The 20724-nt window shown below is 46.3% G+C and overlaps 1 protein-coding gene across 1 annotated transcript in view; it reads left to right on the forward strand.

Moving 5' to 3' along the window:
* The window catches only part of TMEM132B (transmembrane protein 132B), a 334288-nt gene that overhangs the window by 49942 nt on the left and 263622 nt on the right, over positions 1-20724 (forward strand). Inside the window, exon 2 of the mRNA XM_019539385.1 lies at positions 5764-6689. Within this exon, the coding sequence (XP_019394930.1) occupies positions 5764-6689 (926 nt within the window). The remainder of the gene's footprint in view (positions 1-5763; positions 6690-20724) is intronic.

The following is a 20724-nucleotide window of genomic DNA, read 5'->3' on the forward strand; positions in this document are numbered from 1 at the left end:
TGAGTTAGATTAAAGGAGGATTCACAGTGAATGCTGTGATCTACATTAGTTGATTTGCTTTTGTGTCTTTACCATTCTGTGCTGGTGGGTTGCTTTTATAGCATTGTTCTCAGGGTCAAGTGTTGTAGCTTCCTCTGACGCATCAGGTTTTAATCTCTGTGATGTGCCCAGCATCACAGCCCAGCAATCTGATGCGACAGCAACCTGAAGAGTGTAAAATTATCTCAAGGATGGAGGGTAAGAGATTTTTCGAAGGCGAATGATCATTTTTGGTACCTCGTTATTTGGGCAACCAACTTGCTGGTATAACTGGGCACCTTCCCAATATGAGATCCCTTGAACACACATCACATTGAGCACCTTGACCGAGGCTGAACCTTTCTTCATCTTACTTAAATACGTTGCTCCTTCCCCCAGGTAACAGCATTCCCTGTTGCTCATCTAGTTCTCTTCTCTGGTACTCTTTGTTTAATATTGCAACCAACTAATGCTTCTTCTCCCTGGATCTTACTGACACCACCATTAAAGGACAGGTGATTTAATAGTCCTTTTGTTGCACATCCTAAAGCTGGAAAGGTTGTCCCATTTCTGACTGACTACTACCATAAAGAGATTGATGCAACCGTGCTGAATCTTGAAATTAAAAAGATGGGGTGGTGGCCTGCCATGGCATGAAGTATTTCTTTTTAGATGTTCCTACAGCATCATAAAATGCTGCTAAATTCAGATATCATATTTTGTAGCAGGATGGTTCTGGGACAAAGCCTAGCCCTGTCTAGTAGTGTTTATAGCTTCTCGTATAAGCATTCAGACAAAATTTGTGTCTCATTTTGTTGGAGTTTATAGCAGGGGTAACATCCAGGATCTCGAACAAGTTTCTCACAGGGTGCACTGAATGCCACCACTATAGGGAAGCTGGAGGAGTGGAGAAACATGCCTTCAAAAATCCTGTAAATTAATATATGAGGGAAATAAAATATCTACATATCAGATGAGGGCAGAGTCTGCTATAATGTAAATGCAAGTATATTTAAGCCTCAAATCCTTTTCATTTTCTCCCTGGTTCTGCCAATATTTCAGTCTCCCTCAGAACCTAGTTTGTCTTGGGAGAAAGCAGAAGTTTAACGCTCCTGGTGGAACTTGGAGGAGATTTTGCTGTTCTGTGCCTTTTGCTCATCTATACAGCTGGGTGATTTTATGATGAATGAGACTTCTGGGAAGTCTCGCCTTCAGACATAGCTAGATTTGTATACAATTAATCCAGGAAGGCGCTTGTCTGAATTTTGACTCTTCAGCAAAGAAACAAAGCCCCCTCTCCTTTTCCTCCCCACCCCTGCTTTCCCAGGAACAAAGTTCACTTTGAGCTCCTGAAATTCTGCAATTTCAAACTCTGCTCTGGCATCTCATGCCGTGTCAAAAGTACTCTATAAATAGCAGTGCAGTAATGGAGCTGCTAAAACATTCCTCGGTGGCTCGGGTAGGCTTTGGCACCACACATCATTGTACTGTTTCCTGAATTTCCTGTTATAAATAAGGCACAGCTGACCCTGCAGTATGATCGTCAGAAATCTTTCTGGTAGGCAAAGGAAGGAGAGGAAAGGAAAGCATTTGTCCTTCAGCTGCATAGGGGTGGATTGACCCAGGAAGCAGCAGAAGCTCTCAAACAGTTGGTGCCCCTCAATTCTGTGCTAATTGAAGGGCTCCTCTGTACTCACTGATCCTTCATAAAAGGGTCTGCAGGTTCCCTACTGTCCGCTCTCCCACCTGTGTCTTGTTGGCTGCTGTGCTATCCCCCAGGTAGGCACCACCATCAACTGGATGTAGTTTCACACTCTGGGTAGCTAGCACGTCTGCAGCTGCTACACCTGGCCCCGTCTTGCTCTGTCTTTGCTTAGTTTTCTCTTTTTAGACTATTTCTCTTGCTCCATCCCAGACCATTTTAGAACGACTCCGTTCTCTGCGACCTGTTACCTATCACCTACTGCTTCTGCCTGAAGTCCACCCTTGGCTTCTTGGGGAGGCTTATTCTCTTTCAGCTCAGCTACCAGGGACGGACTGCCTTGGTTCACGCCGGCATGACAAGACATTCAGAAAGGGGTTAATGTTCACCCTGAAAGGGGGAAAAAGAAATTGTCTTCCCCTGCACGTCTGACTGACATCAGAGCTACATGGTAACCCTCCACAAAGCTCTTGCACAGGCAAGTAAGGGGCTATAAGATTCCTTTTGTCCCTTTTGGGGCTACCTGCCTTGGTGGAGCCACCTCTCTTGCTCTGCATGTGTGTGGACAGGTGGACCTGGTGCTCTATCCTTTTCCTTGTATAGGGCTGATGTACATTATACCCCCATGGGAGCAAGGGGGGGAACTGGGACCCAGGTGATGGATGCGTTGTAGCATGGTCCCTGGCTTTACTCCAGGGCCTTGCAGCTGCTTGCTCCCACCAACTGGGAGCTTGTTGGGAAGTCCCAGTTATGCCCAAAGCCTTTATCTTGCATTCAGGGCTGTGAAATCTCAACAAAGCAGTGTGGTGCATGGAAGGGGGTAGGGGCCACTTTACATTGGTGTTGTTCCATGCGTGTTCTCATGCGCTCTTGTATTCTCACGCCCACGCCAGTTGAATGGCCACATTAAAACATATAACAAACAGCAAAAGCAGAAATGTTATAATGGATGGAGAGTGCTTTAAAGAAGCATGGAGAATATCAGGCCATCAAAAATAAATGAGCAGAATTTTAAAAGAGAACAAGAGCGGAGCAAAGTCAAAGGCAAAGAGAGGAAGAGATTTGGCTCAGAACATATCTTCAAGAAATGTAGCCTAGATACAGAGCTTTAAATGATGCCTTACAGCTTGTATCTATGCTAACCTGTGGCTGCAAGTATCTGAGTCATCTAGCATGGAACGGGTGTAATTGTTTCTGTAGCTGTAGTGTTGTGCTCTAACCACTACTGATAAACATTCAGTAGGCACCTTCAGATTAGGTGTAGACAATAAGAAGAGGTTTGACTTTAGAATCTGTCATTCTTCCTATGTTATCTCTTCACATTATGGAAATGTGGTTTCTTCATTCAGTTGGTTTGTGTTTATTTTTTATATGGGTCCGGAGGGATCGGCATTTACTGGACTTTTGCCATAAACTAGCAGATTGTTGTCTTAGAAGATACATAATTCTTTCTTTTAGAATTATATTTAAGTAGATCATATCTTACTATTAATAAAAGAATCATCCAAAGTAGGACCTTGTATGCGATGCCTATCTCTCACCAAATTTTATTTATTTATTTATTTATTTTGAGAGAAAGGGGGAACTAGAGTTGGCCAGAGGATTGACCTTTCTGTTTTGCAATAGCTTTTGAGGTTTCAAAACTCATCTTTCATTTTTTTATAGGAACAAAAGTGAAATGTTTTGAATAATTTTGTGAACTTTTAAACCCAGAAGGTTTGTCATTTCTCTCTCTCTCTCAAGTTCAGCTTGGGCCTGAGAAACCATCTCACTGAAAGCTACATCAGAATCCAAGTGTCTGAATTTTTTGCCTGTTATTTTATTAGCTTACATCAAATGTGTGATCAACTTTAAGTGGAACCCAGGTGTGAATGGCTTCTACTCTACTCATGGTGCTCTGGCGTGGTGCCAGAGGACTGGAAAAGGGCCAATGTGGTCCCCATTTTCAAAAATTGGAGGAAGGAGGACCCGGGAAACTATAGGCCTGTTAGTCTTACCTTGGTCCCGGGTAAGCTCTTTGAGAAAATTAGCCAGGAGCACGTCTGCAAGGGGCTAGTAGGGGAGATTATGCTTAGGGGCAACCAACATGGGTTCATTAGGGGCAGGTCCTGTCAGACCAACCTGGTGGCCTTCTATGACGAGGTCACAAAATCCTTGGACGCAGGTGTTGTCGTAGACATTGTCTTTCTGGGCTTCAGGAAGGCCTTTGACACTGTCTCTTACCCCATTCTAATTAAAAAAAATTAGGCGACTGTGGCATTGATGCCTACACAGACAGATGGGTCGCAATTTGGCTAGAGGGCTGCACCCAGCGAGTGGTGTTGGACGGGTCATTTTTGACCTGGAGGGATGTGGGCAGCGGGGTCCCTCAGGGCTCGGGCTTCGGGCCCACATTGTCCAACATCTTCATCGGCGACTTGGATGAGGGGGTAAAAAGCACCTTGTTGAAATTCGTGGATGGCACTAAGATGTAGGGAGAGGTGGGCACGCTACGAGGGAGGGATTGGCTGCAACTAGATCTGGACAGGTTGTAGGGGTGGGCGGATGAGAATAGGATGCGTTTCAACACTGGCAAGTGCAAGGTATTGCACCTAGGTAGAAAGAAGACCTATAGACTGGGGAACTCCTTTCTCATCAGCACAGAGGCAGAAAAGTATCTTGGAGCCATTACAGACTCCAAGATGAACATGGGTCACCAATGCAAGGACGTGGTCAGTAAAGTGAACCTCACCTTGTCATGCATCCACAGATGCATCTTGAGCAGGTCCAGGGAGGTGATCCTCCCCCTCTGTGTGGCACTGGCCAGGCTGTAGCTGGAGTACTGCATCCAGGTCTGGGCGCCGCACTTCAGGAGGGATGTGGACAGCATGGAGAGGGTCCAGAGGAGGCCGCCTGCATGATCCGGGGGCAGCAGGTCAGGCCCTACGAGGAGAGGCGACGGGACCTGAACCTGTTCAGCCTCCACAAGAGAAGGCTGAGGGGGGATCTAGTGGCCATTTACAAACTAGTCAGGGGGACCAGCAGGCATTGAGGGAGTCCCTGTTCCCCCGAGCACTACCAGGAGTGACTAGGGATAACGGCCACAAGCTGGCAGAGGGTAGATTCAGACTAGACATCAGGAGGCGCTACTTCCCGGTCAGGGTGGCTAGGATCTGGAACCAACTTCCAAGGGAAGTGATGCTCGCTCCTACCTTGGGGTTCTTCAAAAGGAGGCCAGACAATCCCCTAGCCAGGGTCATTTGACCCCAGCATCCTTTTCTGCCTAGGGCAGGGGGTCGAACTTGATGATCTGCTCAGGTCCCTTCCGACCCTACCAACTATGAAACTACTTACAGGTTTGCAAAACCATGGATGCACGTTTGCAAAACCCAAGCTGCCTTGCTTTGCTTCTGGAAGACTTCAGTCAAAGTCCTGTCTTTCCCCGCCCCACCCCCATCTCCCCTTTTTTGTTTTCATTTTTTGTTTTTAACAAATCCAATCTGTCCTCCACACTTTTTTTTGATTTCTATATGTTACAACTTGAGCATAAATAAATGGTGGGGTTGAATTTTTTTGGTGAAAAATGACCAGCCAAACAATGCAAAAATGAAGTTTATTTCCTACACATGGGGACTTTTACCATCTTTAACTTTCCCTGAGCCTGATGAAGGGTTGTGATCCCAGAAGCTTGCGGAAAAAGATACTTTTTTTTTTGCGGTTTCTCAGTTGGTCTAATAAAAGGTATCATCTCTGAACCAAGTGTTCTAAATTTTTGCAATCCAAACAGAAGGCATTTTCAGAGCCAGAACCACCCTCATCAGTCACTCTCTTCTGATGGGGCTTGATCTAGAACCTGTTTGGCATTTAAAGCAAATTTTAGAGTGGCCAGGCCAACAGGAACAAAAGGAAGCTAAGTGCTGGCAGATTATGTTAAATTGTGAGTGGCGGTCCCCACAGTGCTAATGTTTAAGTGCTTGATAATGACAGCTAGCAGTTATGATCTCTACCGCGTTGTTGTTTCTGAGAGGACGTGGAAAGAAAGAAAAACCCTAAGTAAATATTAGAATTGTCTTTCTGTTTTCTTTTTCCTTTGGCTTGCAGTGGTGGAAAGCAGAGGCGGCGTCATGGACAGCATACAGAGATTTTCAAACCTGCCTACATATCTTCCCATGAGCTATCACATCTGCAATGCCGACGTTTCCTTCTTCCTCAAAGAAGCCAATCAGGATATTATGAGGAACTCCAGTTTGCAGTCTAGGATGGAGTCGTTCTTTATATACAAAACCAAGTTTCCACCTGTCCTAAATGCAACTTATGGACCGTTTTCAGTTGAACAGGCAATTCCCCAAGAGCTGATGCTGACTTCTGCTCCATTTGGTTTCACAAATAAGTTTGCTTTTAATTGGAAATTAAAGTCTCACATCATTGAGAGCTCAGTATATTCCAACAAGCCGAAAGTGCAAGCCTTGTTCTATATTGCGGGAAAGGACTGGGAGGACTATAACCCTGCTGAGCAATTGCCCTGTGTGAAGGTGTATGCTTTCCTGGAGGAGAGAGAAGTCGTGGCTAGTTGCAGGTTGAAAGGTCACCTCGGATTATGTGTGGCTGAACTGGAATTATTGCCGAGCTGGTTCAGCTCTCCTACACCCCTGGCTTCAGAGTATGAGCAAACAGCAGCCTCGCTGGAAGGGATTACCGTGGAGCTCTTCTATAAGATTTACACAGCAGATGGGGAGTGTTCTCCTGAGGATGCAAAATGGGAAAACAACATACACGCAGGCCAAGATAATGAGCACAAAACTTTGCTGCCACTGGAGAGGATTGGTAGCATCATTGTTTACCCACATCAAGACCAACTAAAACAGTCTTCTCTGAATCTCGATGATAATGTCGTGATCCACTTGCCACTCAACCCTGTCAAGGAAGGTGACATTGTAACTTTCTATATTTCCCTCAACAGCGACTCCCTAGCAGATGAGTTTACATTAAGGTAAGCACGTGGTGTGTGTGATCCTTATATTTGAATGTTTAGCAGCATGGCCTAAATTCATCCCGGGTGTAACTCAACAGGAAGCAACTGCGTAGTAAGGAGGGTTTCTTTAAAAAAGACTTCAGCCTTTGGCCTGCAGCCTTGGAGCAAATGTTACAGTTCTTGCACAATTTGTAGGTGTAATAGAATCGGATATATGGAAAGCTGACTTTGAAGTACGGGCTATTAATAATCACATGCTTTTTCTTATAAAATGTTATAATTGATTATCCCTAGCATAACCCAGTTTGCCTCAAGTAATGATTTTATCTCTTGCGGGTCAGCCAGAATGTCTGTGGCAATCCATGCTGCTAGAGAAATATTTATAAATGTTGTTTTCCTTTGCGTTGATATAGCTGTAATCTATTCACTGTTACAGACTCTTCTTTCATAACATCTCAGTATTTCCAAGAATGCTCCAATGTGGTAAGGAAATATTCCCCCATATTTTACTGAGTGGGGACTGAGACATGGGGAGACTAAGTGATTTGCTTAAGGTTACACAATATATCTGTGGCAGAATTACAAGATCGGCACAATTGTTTTTTTTTTTTTTAAGTGCCAGTTTGGAATGACCTTGCTGTTGGATACCAAGTGGTACTTTATCTGCTTTCAAGCTTAAATCCTGCGTGGTTGCAACTCTTCAGCATCAAAGGAGAAAACAGGGGTGGGGTGGGGGGGCAATGGAAAAATAAAGATTTTGTATTTCCCATCAAAATTAAAGTGGGCTTGTTCTTCTTAAATAGAAATGGTTGGCAACTGTTAGACTATCGTAGTGAAAACTGTAGTAAAAGGTTTCTTTTTGCCATTTTTGGAGGATTTTTTTAAAAAGTTTTTGACGAGCTTTACTTGTGAGTCTCTCTCTTATTAGAGAACAACTGAGGTTCCTCATTTCAGGTGCCTTGAACTGCATATTTGCTGCTATGCCCTTAACTGTCAGTTTTGCTCCAGAATTATATGCAGGCACAATTTGTAGAGAAATATGAGCCAGACTCTGGGAATAGAAAGGCCAAGAGGTAACTGGGAAATGTCACACGCTGAGTGTGTTAGACACTTGGGAGGGAAGGAGTTGCAATACACACTGGCAACTTAAACCAGGCAGATGCATTCCTTGCTGCTAACTTTTAGATCCAGGGGAGTTGGGAAGAGGGGTCAAAGGGTTGAGAGAATGAACAAGCAGTATTCTTCATAACTCTCTTAAAATTGTTAAACATCTGTGGAGAAGGAATTGCTGTTGTTAAGTATATTTTACGCTCTGACCAGAAGAGGAATGCTGTGCATTTGAAAGCTTGTTTCACTTTATCCCAACTATACAGTTGCTCAATAAAAGATCTCACCCCAGAAAATCTTTCCCTCACTCCAATTCCTGGACCATCATGGCTACAACATCACTCTGCAATGGCCCATTGTTCTGCACAGCTAACAAATACAAAGCAAATGGCAGTCCCTATTCCACCAAAAGTTTACATTAACTAGGCTAAAAGCATGCAAGGGCCCTAAGCACTTATGCTTCAGGACTCGGACCAACCACAAAGTGCTTTTGTACAAGAAGAACTTTTCATAAATGCAAGTTATTTCATGCTTGCCCATTATTAGCTTCTTCCACCTTCCTCCAACAAATACAGTCCTAGACAGTGGTCAGAGGCACACGGGAATAGGAAGACATTGGAGTAGATAGAGCGCTCTCATGATGTGATATGGCAGTCACTATCTTCCCATTAAACCTCTCAACCCCCGTGGGATATGGTGAATCCAAGACGGAGATTAAACAGCTTGTCTAAAGGCACTGAAGGTAGGTCTGCACAGCCTCTTGAGAGACCCTGGGCATCCTGCCAACAAGTCAGTCCCACCTGCTCGTACCCATCCAGAGTAGTTGCTCAAGGTCTCCTGAGGCAGGGAGCCTGAGTTCAGGGCTGGGGCATGTGCTCAAGGCTGTGCTGAGCTATCTACTCTGCAACTATCTGGGCCTAGTCAGGCATGGAGTAGGTGCAGTTTATTTTTCAGTGGCCCTGACTCCCCTGGGGATACGGGAGTAGACGTATCAAGAGCGAGTCCAGCTTGCTGGTGAGATTGCCGGATCCCAGCTTTGTGTCCTGCCTACTGGATGGCAGCAAAGAGAGAATAGAGAACACTTAAAATAGGACAAAAGCCTTGATTTCTGTCTTTTTTTGAGGCATGCTGCAAAAGCCTAGGAGAATTTTCATTCTGTAACAGAATGGAAGAGCAGGATTTCTTGAAGGTTCCTGGTAGAAGTTAATCCAGAGATGTTTTGTTCAGACATTTTGGCTAGGGACAGAAGTTACACACAAACCAGTATAAGTGATTGGAAATCTGTAACACAACAGAAGTTCAGTGCACGTAAGCTGCCTTCAAAATGGCTGAAATATGTTTAAGATAAACTGGATGGATGTAGTATGAGACTTAACTGATTTATGTTAAATCAGTTTATTGAACTTGTGTCCCAGATCCCCTCCAGATTCAAGTTCTCACAGTCCCCTGGCATCCCAGGATGCTTTGCACCTCCCCTGCACACCCCGCTTGCAGAGTGAGTGGGCTAGCCTTGGCCCAAGCTGTCTGCTCCAGCCGAGCAGGGAGGCGTGCTCTGTCGCCCTCCAGCTTCTGGCCTGGGCTGCTGCAGTCATGTGGCTGCATTGCCTGAATCAAAAGTGAACGTCTGTTCACTTGCTTATCAGTTCAATCTACACAGCTTAGACTAACCTTCGAAGATTGAATTGATTCAGCCTTGGGCTTTTTGACCGTCTGTACTTAGCCAAAACGCTTCAGTTTTGAAAATTTCAAGATGGAATGGATGCCGGGACACCCAGATTCAGCTGTGCTTTCCTGGTCCTGAGGTCTTTATTTCCCCATCAGCCCTCCTGAACTAGTCATAGGCCATGGAGGTTGCAATCTCAAGCAGCCAGAGGAGCCCCTGGGATCCCAGCTCTGTCTCAGAGAGACTGCAGGCCCTGACAGCCCTGACTTCAGGCAGGGGCCTTATGGGGTTCAGACTCCATGCTTTGGAGTCAAGGTTTTTAAGGCTTTTAGGCTCATGGCTCTGCAACTAGGAGCCTCAGAATCCATGTGTGGGGTCTGCCCCGGAAGACCCTAAGTGCCCTGGGAATTCTTGATCCGAGGACATAGTCCCAAAGCAGCAGACCTTAGGATCTCCAATAGCTGGGCAGCCTGTCACACAAGAAGACAGGGAACTGGGCAGATTTCCATCATCTGGCTTGGGGTTTGCATGGCATTGTGGAAATGGATACATTTCTGTAAAATATTTGCATTTTGACAAATAGGCATTTTCCCACAAAAAATCTGCTACATTAGAAATTTCCCCACCAGCTCTGCTTAGTCTCACCTGACACATCCTTTCTTTGGCAGCACTTGTATTTTCTGTGCAGTCCAATTTAAATGCTGAAGCTAAGAGGAAGAATGCAAATCTGTTACCCGTTCACTGATCTTCCCCATCAGAGAGTGGAGGCAACTCGTTGCCGTTAGTGTTTCAAATGACATACGCTCGTTGCCTATGGAGAATGTATTCATCTACAGTTTACACAGTTAGCAAGGAATTATGCTGTGGGAAATGGAATCACTATAGCTCCTACATCTAATTTATACAACTTCCTTCGCCGGCTCTCCCTATTTTTCAGGCCATTAGTAATGTCCATAAAAGCCCAGAAGGTTTTTATATACAATACAGAATTTCTGTGTCTTATTGCCAGTGAAAAATGTATTGGAGTTTGCCTTGGGAAATATGTTTTTGCCCAATATAACTGATTGTTTTTAATCATGTCTGTTATAAGTGGAGCGTAATGTATTCCATTCTGGCTCATATGAGACTATAGATCAAAATCAAATCACTCTTAAGATTTCCCTTCGATACACGCTCGCAAGCTCTGAATGTATGCGAAAAGAAGGGATATGTACCATTTTATGAGCCGCTCGCCTATCTCTTACTCTGTGTGATGCTTTATTTTTATGCTGAATTGTGTACTTATAAAAATAGTCCATAAAAGGGCTAAGAGTCTGTCTTGTTTGGGTAAAATATTGGGATCTTAACCTAGCTCAGAAATCAGAAAGCCTAACAGCTTCTTCAGTGAGTGGAGAGGAAAAATAACAGTCATTTGCTGATTGACACTGTTGTTTGCAGCAGTATCAAGAAAGCCTTAAACAACAGCTGTCAGTTTAGTGCGTTGAAAAAGCACTCAGTATTGGAGCTGGCCAGGAAATGGTTTTCCCATTGCAGAAAAGCTTTGGAGTGATCAAAAGTTGTTTTTTTTTTTTTTTTTTCCCCTCCCATTTCATGTTGGGATGAAACAGACCTTTCAAAGCTTGTCATGAAAAATGAGAGGCTGACTTTTTATTAATAAATGTTTAGGATTGGGAATCCAAAAAAGATGACAAGGCTGATGGGGAAATACAGATTGCCCGAGTGATGGATTAACAATAGAGGGATGGGGGTGAGGAGGGGAACGCAACTAGGTTACAGGAGATGGAAAATTAGCCATCTAAGCCCGGGGGCAGGGGATGCGGGGAATGGGGAAGGGGAGAGAGGGGATTTGCGACGCTGAGAGAGAAAGGAGATAGATGCACACAAACCTGTTACAATGGTCCGCAATGGTGGAGGAAGTGGTTCGAAGGAATAGTCTCAGTCCATATGGAGTGTCATTGCGGGGGTCCTCTTCGGGTGGAGTGGGGTTGTCCATGGTTGAAAAAACCTCTTGAAGTAAAGGTCCGTCTGGTGGGGGCGATTCAGGCAGTCCCCTCTGGGTCTGGTCTGGCGATGGCTCATCTGGTGGGGGTCAGAGAACTGGCGGTGGCCTGTGATGTGTTCCACATAGATGTCGCAGGACCAACAGATGGTGTCGAACACCATGAGGCAGTGCATCAGCTTGGCATAGCGGCGGGAGATGCCACAGGCACGCAGGACGCTCTCGTTGCTGGGGTCCCAGGCTCTGAGCGTTCCCACGATGAGTGCGTTGACCGTCACATCATAGCCGCGGCCCCTCAGGGTGTCGGCCAGTGAGGCGTACTTCTCCCCCTTGCGAGCCTGGACTACTACGTGAGTCCAAGAGAGCCTATAGCCCTGCGGTCATGGCACTTCCGTGGCTTGCAGGTGATATGGGTTCAAGTCTCTTCTCTTCCTGAGCTGGCACTTGATCCAGAGTTTCTTGCATCATAGCATTGTGTGCTGCTTGTCATCAGGGTACTGGTGGCTCATGAGGACAAGAAAGAAGGGAGTTTTCTGTTTGACTGGAAATTCCTTCCAGACTGACATTTAGTTAAAGTCCAGTATGTTCCTCTGAACTTTTTTTGTTTTTGTTTTTGTTTTATCAGACTTTTCATTGATAAATCAGCTTACTAAGAATTTCTGGTGAGGTCTGCTTAAAATATATCTGCCTTACCAAAAGAAAGCTATAACCGATTCCAACCTGGAAAGGTCAAAACTTTCAAAAGTCAAAACAAGTTGCTTTTTTTTTTTTTCCTCTCCTTGTTTTACCATCCAAAAGATGCTCCTCTTAGAGGCCCTCTTAAAATGGCTATTTGAAAATTAGTTTCTGTTTTCAGTTGTAATTGTAATTTCTGTTCCACAGAGACCACTTCTGCAGCTATTATGTCCTTTTTAAACCCACCTCTTTTTGGTAAGCTTAAGTATGAAGTAATTGGAGGTGGGAGAAGGACACTGCTTTCAGTCATTCACTTTCATTTTGCTTTCAGTCATTCACCAGATCAAGTTAATGTACTTATAATTTTTTTCTAAATAATAAAGAAAAGCAATGGTTTTGGAGTACGCGCTCAATAAATGGAATTTATGATTGATTAAGGGCTTCTGTTTTACTCTGGCTATTAAACTGTCTGCAGAGACTGATGTATTTAAGTGACACTTAATGCATATTAGCTTATTCTACTGTGCATTAGTGTATTAACATGGATTTTTACATGCCACTTTAATGCGCAGTAGAATAGGCTACTGCATATTAAAGTACATGTGTAGAAATGCTTACTAAATCAGCGGTCTTCAACCTTTTGAAGTACGAGAACACTTTTTGAATTACAGTCTAACCCAGGATCTACTGGCGCCACTGTCCGCGCCCCCCCCCCCCTCCCGCAGCAGGTCATGCCCCTGTGGTAAGGGAGGGAGTGGGGCAGAGGCAGGGGCAGGTGGGAGGATCAGAGCCTGGGCAGCTCGTCCAGGTGTGCAAGGGGGCTCCTGCCACTGGACACAGCCCAGTGGAGGCCCCGGGGGTGTGTGTGCCCCCCTATCTGTGCTCTCAGCGGAGATGACTGCTGCTGCAGGATGCCTGCTGCACCTGGAGCACAGGTTGAGGGGCATGGGCACCTGAGGCCTCCAAGGAGCGCCCCCACGCTCTCCTGGACTGTGGAGAGTCCCAGATTTGGCTGGGGCAGGGCCTGACGCCATGTACGTCTGGCCATTGTGTGGACGCAGGTGAAGGTAGTGGTGGCACAGAAGTGGTTTTGGGACCTGGCCTGGCTGGGTCTGGGAAGATCTGGTCATCCAGGAGCGTGAAGTGGGGCGCTTCTGCTGCTCGATGCAGCCTGGCAGAGGCTGCGGTGGGGAAGTGGGGGGCACATGCCCCTTCCACCTGTGCTTGGGATGGAGATGGCTGCTGCTGTGAACTGCCCACTGCGCCCTGAGCACAAAGGTGGGGGGCAGGGCACAGGCCCCTGGGGCCTTCTCTGGGCTGCGTCCAGTGGCACGAGTGCCCCCCCCCACCCCATGTGCCCTTGGATGACCAGATCTTTGCAGACCCGGCCGGGCCAAGGCCTGACCTCATGTGAGTCCTGCTGCTAAGCTGCGCCCACATGTGGCCAGCTGCAGCAGGGCTTGAGGCACAGTAACAGCTGCTTCCACTGCCTCCGCCCATGCAGAGATGTGGGGGCATGTGCCCCCAGGGCCTCCACTGGCATGTGCCCAGTGATGGGAGGTCCCCCCCCCCCCAACCCCCACTGGTTCCCCTAGAGGAGCCCCTCTGGCTCCAATCCTCCCACCAGGGGCTGGGGCCACACTTACCTTCCCCTGCTGCTGGCTGGACCTCACCATCTGTCCCTCACCATGGGGGCCTCAATCTGTCCCCTGCCCCTTCCCTCCCCCACAGACTGACCTGCTGGGCTGGGGTGGGGGGGGGGAGGTATGCGTGCCCAGTCCCTCCCCCCAGTCCAGGATTGACCATGTCGACCTGTCGATAGCGATTGACAGTTTGGGTACCACTGCATTAAATCCCGCAAAGCTGATGGGTATTAGGGAGGATAGGAGAATTTCTGACTGTGATGCGCACACGCGGCTCTTAACACCTGCTAACATAAGAATTTCATATATACAAAATGAGGGGAAAAAAGGAAATGCTGAAGGAGCGAGGCAGAAATACGCACGTATTTTGTTATCAACTTTGGCAAAGAGTTTTGCTTGATATAGGTGGAGGACTCATTAAAAATGAGAGATGCTAGGATGATTTTTTGCTTAACTAGAAAAGACCGAAGCCTCATCAAATAGTCATTCACACTTGGGGATGTTTTAACATTTTGTTCTTGAACTGCACAGTTATTATTTAACTCCATCTTGAGAGGCTAAGGACAAATTTAAAAGAAAAATGAAGGTATGCTACTGCAGGAAGAGCATTTTAATAAAAGAAATAGTCTCACCTAAGAAACCATGACCCTTTGTTTTTTAACAACGCATGCAGTATTGGTGTTACTTTCCCGGTCTCCCCGTTTTTAAATGTCAGCCCGAATATAATGATAATTAAGGCTGTGTACTAATAGTACTACTGTGTCGAGTTCATAGACAAAAGGTAGGCATATACCCACACACATTTCAAAGAAATGGCCTGTCATTCTTTAATCTATTAGTAGCGTGGAAATAGACTGGAGGGATCCTTAAAAAGCTGAGATTAGTTAACAAATCCTACATGAGACTGAGGAAACGGGCTGTAGTGGAGATGTAGCCACTCCAGAGTTTAGAGGAATGGCAGGAGAGGGAACCTCATGCCCCCTAGATATTTGTTACCTAAGCAAATTAAAGGAAAGTAATTATATATTTCTCTGTCACGCTTCACATATTGCAGGAACAGAGATTACTTCTTGATTTTGGATGAGTTAGTACAAGGTGTAATACATGAGTGTTTGGCTTTTACTGATTACTCTCGCCAGCAGAAATGATATTAAGAATTTATATTAATAAACATAAATCCATACAGAGGAGGTTATGTCTCTGTACTAAGGAAACAAATCGTACAAGGCATTAAAACTGGCTTACAAGGTTTCAGTGTTTAATAATGAAAGATATGTGGAAACATGAATCGTATTTAATGGTGGGCCAGTCAAAGATCGTTAGGAGGCTGTCTCCTGGCAGTAGTTGCCAAGAGATGAAGGGGAAACTAAACAGATTTTAAACCTAGAATTCTGTTGAAAATGAAAGCGCAGAACATCAGGAGCCCAGCATGGTCAAGTAGGAACAAGCTTAACATGCCCTTTGTCGCTTAAAACCAAATCATGAAGCAGGCAGCAAGGTAGGTTTACTATATTGTCTAGAGAAAAAAAATGGCTATGGCAAACCAGAGGATAAAAATCCTGCAGCAGTGGAATGGGGAAAAAGTGGTCTCGAATTAATCAGATATGTTAACTGCATTCATGAATACTTATGGAACTAAACCATTACTGGAGACGTGGGGAAAAAATTGCATCTTTTCTAAAGATATGCCAACAGTGACAACCGAGCCACATTTTAGCTCTCATTTTGCATCTGTGTTTGTACAAATACAAAATAACTGTATTAAAAATATTGTTGAAGTTGCAGAAGTTAGGAAATGTCAAAAATTCCCTACTTGACCTTAATTTTGCCTCCAGGATAAATGCATTATGAAATGCAATCATATTTTTTTGATGGAACAGATGCCTCTCTTAGTGCACAGGGTGGATGGCATCTCTTAATAAGGAGTTAGTCAATATTTTGATTTTTTTTTTTTCTCCTTAACACATAATTGATCCTGCTTCCCCCCCCGCCCCAATATCAAATCCCTGTTCCAAATTATGTGGGTGCTAGACTGTACATAAAGGTCATCAGCATCTCACGTGGGTAAAATATTTTGCTTCTTGACTTGTTTTTGAAGATAGCTACATTCTTGGGGCTAAAATTACAGGGAGGAAAGGGAATTCTGCCTATAGTAGAGACCTGACATGGAGAATCCTAAGCTAAACAATTAAAAATGGTTAAAATGATAAGCAACTGGAAAGAGGGTGGTCTAATGGAAAGCATTGATCATTGTTATGGTTGGTGTCCCCCACATCTCCCACCTACAGTGGTGTGGCACAAAGGTTTGAGGCCTCACCCTATATCCATCGAAGTCCTTGAGTGGCTTTCATTGTTTTAGTGGTACTGAACTAGGCTCTTTATTTTGGGGATGGATTCAGTTCAGAGCACTTATACAGCATTTCTTATGTGACGGGCTGGCTGGCAGTGACCTGGCCCAGGGGTTTTGAAAGGGCAGAAGATGATGGGAGGACTTGGAATTTCCTTTCCACACAAATCAGGCCCCAGAGACTCAACCCCCCCCCACTCTGTGTCCCAATTGTCCCCTTGGGTTATCTGGAGGGGGATAAAAGGGGCAGTGTGGGCTGACGCGGGGAGAGACCAGCAAGGGACAACAAGGAAGGAGCTCTACAGAGCCGGTAAGAGCTGAGCCAGCAGGGCGGGAGCAGTGCCCCAGAACAGCCTGAAAGAGCAGGACCTGTGGGCAGCAGTGGGACCCTCAGCAGCGCAGCGTGCGGCCAGCAAGAGAGGCCCCCACTGGGCTCCAGGATCCCCCAGGAGAGGCTGCAGCCAGCAGGAGAGGCTCCCCCCGCTCCAGGAAGGATCTGAGCAGCGACCTGAGAGGTTCCCAGCTCTGCTTCCAGCTCTTCCACTCAGAGGCCAGGCTTCTGTGAAGGTCAAGACCCCTAGCAGGCTAGAGCAGTGCTACCAGTGGTGGTTGTGAGGCAGTGTTCCTGCCTCCCACGTGGGAGCTCTGGGTTCGAGTCCCAGCTGAGGTGACTTGGGGTGAGTGAGATAACAAAAAGTAAATCTTGCAGTGGAAAGGGGCCATTGTGTTTTCTCCCCATCCAGGCCCCAAGGCCCTATATTTCCTTGACATTTGACATTTTACATTTTGTGCCCTTTGTATATTTCACCAACCCGTATTGTTTGTTCTGCTGTTTGAGTTTTGTATTTTGTTAACCCTATTTTGTCAGTGATTGTAAGTGTCTAACCTTTGTTGAATCCTGCCCCCTTGGGGCATTGTAGTATTTTTAAAGGTATATGGTTAAGTCCCCATTGGTGGTCTGGCTCTGCTCTGTAGGGGAGGAGAGTCCCTACACCTCCCACAGCACTTGTGCACCTGCTTTGATCCCTTCAATCGGAGAGGGGGTACCTCTTGGAGTACCACCCAGATTACACTTATTTCCACATTATGTACTCAAACCTGAAAAGTTAGAGAGTTCCTTGAACATTTTGTTTGGGCTGTGGGATGTTTTCATTTCTGATTCGTAGAAGCTGTTTCCCTTGCAACAAAAGTTTATGTGACAGTAAAAAGGAGAAAAAAATCCTGAAAGAAACCTAAAATAACCTTTTTTTCCTAAAGCTAGGGTAGTCCTTAAAAAAGACTAATGTCCAAAATAACATAAATGACCCAGTGAATTCTGCAAAAACTTAAAGAATTCACAATACCATGGTTAGTAAAGTCACTTGATGGAATTTTAGATAAAGATTGACTTCTCGCAGGCAATGTACAGATTAGAGGGTTTCCTGATTCAATTTAGATTCAGAGATTTGGCCACCGAATTGGGCCAAATCTCTGCCGAATCGAACCAGGGACTGAAGCTTTGCACAGCCCTAGAGGGTACAGGCTGGATGAACGGGCTGTGTGGTGGATAGAAACTGGCTGGAGCATTGGGCTCAGAGAGTAGTAATCAATGCCTCCATGTCTAGTTGGCAGCCAGTATCAAGTGGAGTGCCCCAGGGGTCAGTTTTGTTCAATGTCTTCATCAACAACCTGGAACATGGCAAAGAGTGTGCCCTCAGCAAGTCTGCAGATGACACCAAGCTGGAGGGAGTAGTAGATATGCTGGAGGGTAGGGCTAGTATTCAGAGTGACCTAGAGGATTGGGCCAAAAGGCATCTCATGAGGTTCAACAAGGACAAGTGCAAAGTCCTGCACTTAGGACAGAACAATCCCATGCACCGGTGCAGGCTGGGGGCTGGCTGGCTGGGCAGCAGCTCTGCAGAAAAGGATGTGGGGGTGACAGTGGACAATAAGCTGAATATGAGCCAGCAGTGTGCCCTTGTTGCCAAGAAGGCTAATGGCATCCTGGGCTGCATTGGTAGGAGTGTTGCCAGTAGGTCAAGGGAAGTAATTATTCCCCTCTATTAAGCACTGGTGAGGCCACATCTGGAGTCCTGGGTCCAGTTTTGGACCCCCCACTACAGAAAGGATGTGGACAAATTGGAGAGAGTCCAGCAGAGGGTGACAAAAATGATTCAGGGGCTGGGGGACATGACTTATGAGGAAAGACTGGGGGAACCGGGCTTATTTAATCTAGAGAAGACGAGACTGAGAGTAGACCTAATAGCAGTCTTCAAATACCTGTAGGGGGTTGCAAAGAGGCCGGAGCTGGACTGTTCTCAGTGGGGGCAGATGACAGAACAAGGAGCAACAGTTTCAAGTTTTAGCAAGGGAAGTTTAGGTTAGATATTAGGAAGAATTTTCTCACTAGGAGGGTAGTAGGGTGTGTGAAATGGGCCCTATTCGATTTGGATTCAGCCCAAATTAGTGACAGTGCTTTGATTTGTTGATTATTCAGATCACTGTCCCTGATTTCACTTTGACCAAATCCAAATCTGATGAGTCGATGCTGATTTTTGGAGAAACAGCAATTCGGACATAGACACAGCTTTAAATGTTTTTTTCTGCATACCTCGAGGTACCAGGCACAGCTTGTGAATGCTGTGATGCTGGGGCACATGGAGGGCCCCCGCGTGTTTGGTGGTGAACCTGGAAGTGGACTGGAAGTACTTCCGGTCCTCTGCTGGGCAGTGCACAGGGGGGCTCTGCCTCCCCCGGCTTGGCAATTGGCCACAGGGGGACCCCAGGTGCCCCCCCAGACCCAGGAGGCACCAGTTGCTGGGTGGGAGGTGCAGGGAGGCCCAGCATGCTCCCCGGCAGACCCAGAAGTGCTTCTGGTCCACTTCTGGGTCTGCTGCCAAGTGCGCTGGGGAGCTCCCTGTGCCTTTGTGGGACACTCCATCCACCCCAGCACTGCAGTGTTCACGAGCCCCTGCTATCTAGAGGCATATAGAAAAAACATTTAAAGCTGTGCCTATAGCCAAATCTTTCTGAATCTCTCCAATTCCGATTCGGAGAGATTAGAGGGTCTCCTGATTCAATTTGGATTCAGAGATTTGGCCACCGAATTGGGCCAAATCTCTGCCGAATCGAACCAGGGACTGAAGCTTTGCACAGCCCTAGAGGGTAGTAAAACACGGGAACAGGTCACCCAGAGAGGTGGTGGAAGCTCCATCCTTGGAGTTTCAGAACCCGGCTAGACAAAGCTTTGGCTGAGATGATCTAGTCAGGGATGGTCCTGCTTTGAGCATGGACGAGATGACCATTTGTTGAGTGAAAAGCAACCAATGTATAACCTGCCCCTTCAGTATAGACTAGGTTGAGTGGGACCCTGGATAAGCCCCAGCAGCAAACCTCAGACAGTGCATCAGGGACTGCACTTTAAAGCCAGTGACTTGTTACTATAGTGTAAAATGGGTATGGAAGCACTGACAATCGCCTGTCTGTGGCGGTGTTATAATCAGCAAACAAAGAGCTGATGTGTGAAACATTTCCTGTGTATTTGGAAGGTGCTGATCTACCACGTGACTTGTCACAAACTTGGTCTTGTTGACAGTAATGGAATGAGATTTCACCTTTTTAAGTAGCTTGGATTTTACAAGTCCACTCTCGGGCCTATCCTTTTCTCCTAGAATTGCACCATGACAGCTCTGGCTAATTATCTCCAGGCAGCGTCTGCTTATCTTGATATATATTTTTTTTAATTTTTAAATTTATCTTATTATATTTTTTTTGCTGGATAATGTGTAAAGATCTCAAGCACGATGTCAGGTGTACGTGGCTTAGCGCACATGACAGAGAACATGCTGAGAGGAATACACAGTTTTCAGTTGTAGTACTCCTGAGGGGATGATTAGTTTCTAAAGCTTTTTTAGTCCTGGTAAGCCTTGCCTGAGGTGCTGGGATAAGAGTGCATCACACTGCCATGTGAGAACTGTTGCAAGATTAGATGGAGATCACTCTGGAGAAGATGGGCCTGAATAACTGGTTTGCTAAGTCGCTTGGACTCCTTGTACAGTGTAGGCGTGCCTTGGCTGGAGAGCCTCTCTGGTCCTCCACCTGCCGCCATAGTGGGGAACTCGGGGCCACGTAAGACTGATGGAGAGTGGCTGTCACTTGCTCAGTTCCTCTGCGTCCAGGCCGGCAGGGAGGTGACAAGGCGAATGTCCAGGTGGGAAGCCAGTTGGGTGCAGATGGGAAAGGTTGAAGAGAATAGAAAAGATTTGGGGAGGGGGTACTGACTTTTAGGGCTGCACAAAGCTTCGGGTGGTGATTCGATTCAGAGGCGATTCAGCTCGATTCGGTGGCCGACTCTCCAAATCCAAATTGAATCAGGTCCGAATCGATGCAAAGCTCTCCGGATCTTCAGAAAAGCAGGGAGCTGGAGCCAGTAAGTACTAGGGGTGGGGATGGGGGGCCTGCAAAAGAGGGGAGGGGACCATGGGGCACCTCTGCCAGGCCCCATCCCCTGCTTGCTCCCTAGACCCCCCATCTGCCCCAGCTGCCGGTTCTTTAAAAAAAAAAAAGTCCCCACTCACTGGGTGCTGCTCGGTGCGGGGAGATCCCCACTGCCCTGCACTGTGTGGGGGGCTCTACCACGA

This window comes from Crocodylus porosus, unplaced genomic scaffold, assembly GCF_001723895.1.
Source record: "Crocodylus porosus isolate Cpor-Errol unplaced genomic scaffold, CroPor_comp1, whole genome shotgun sequence".
NCBI classification, from domain to species: Eukaryota; Metazoa; Chordata; order Crocodylia; family Crocodylidae; genus Crocodylus; species Crocodylus porosus.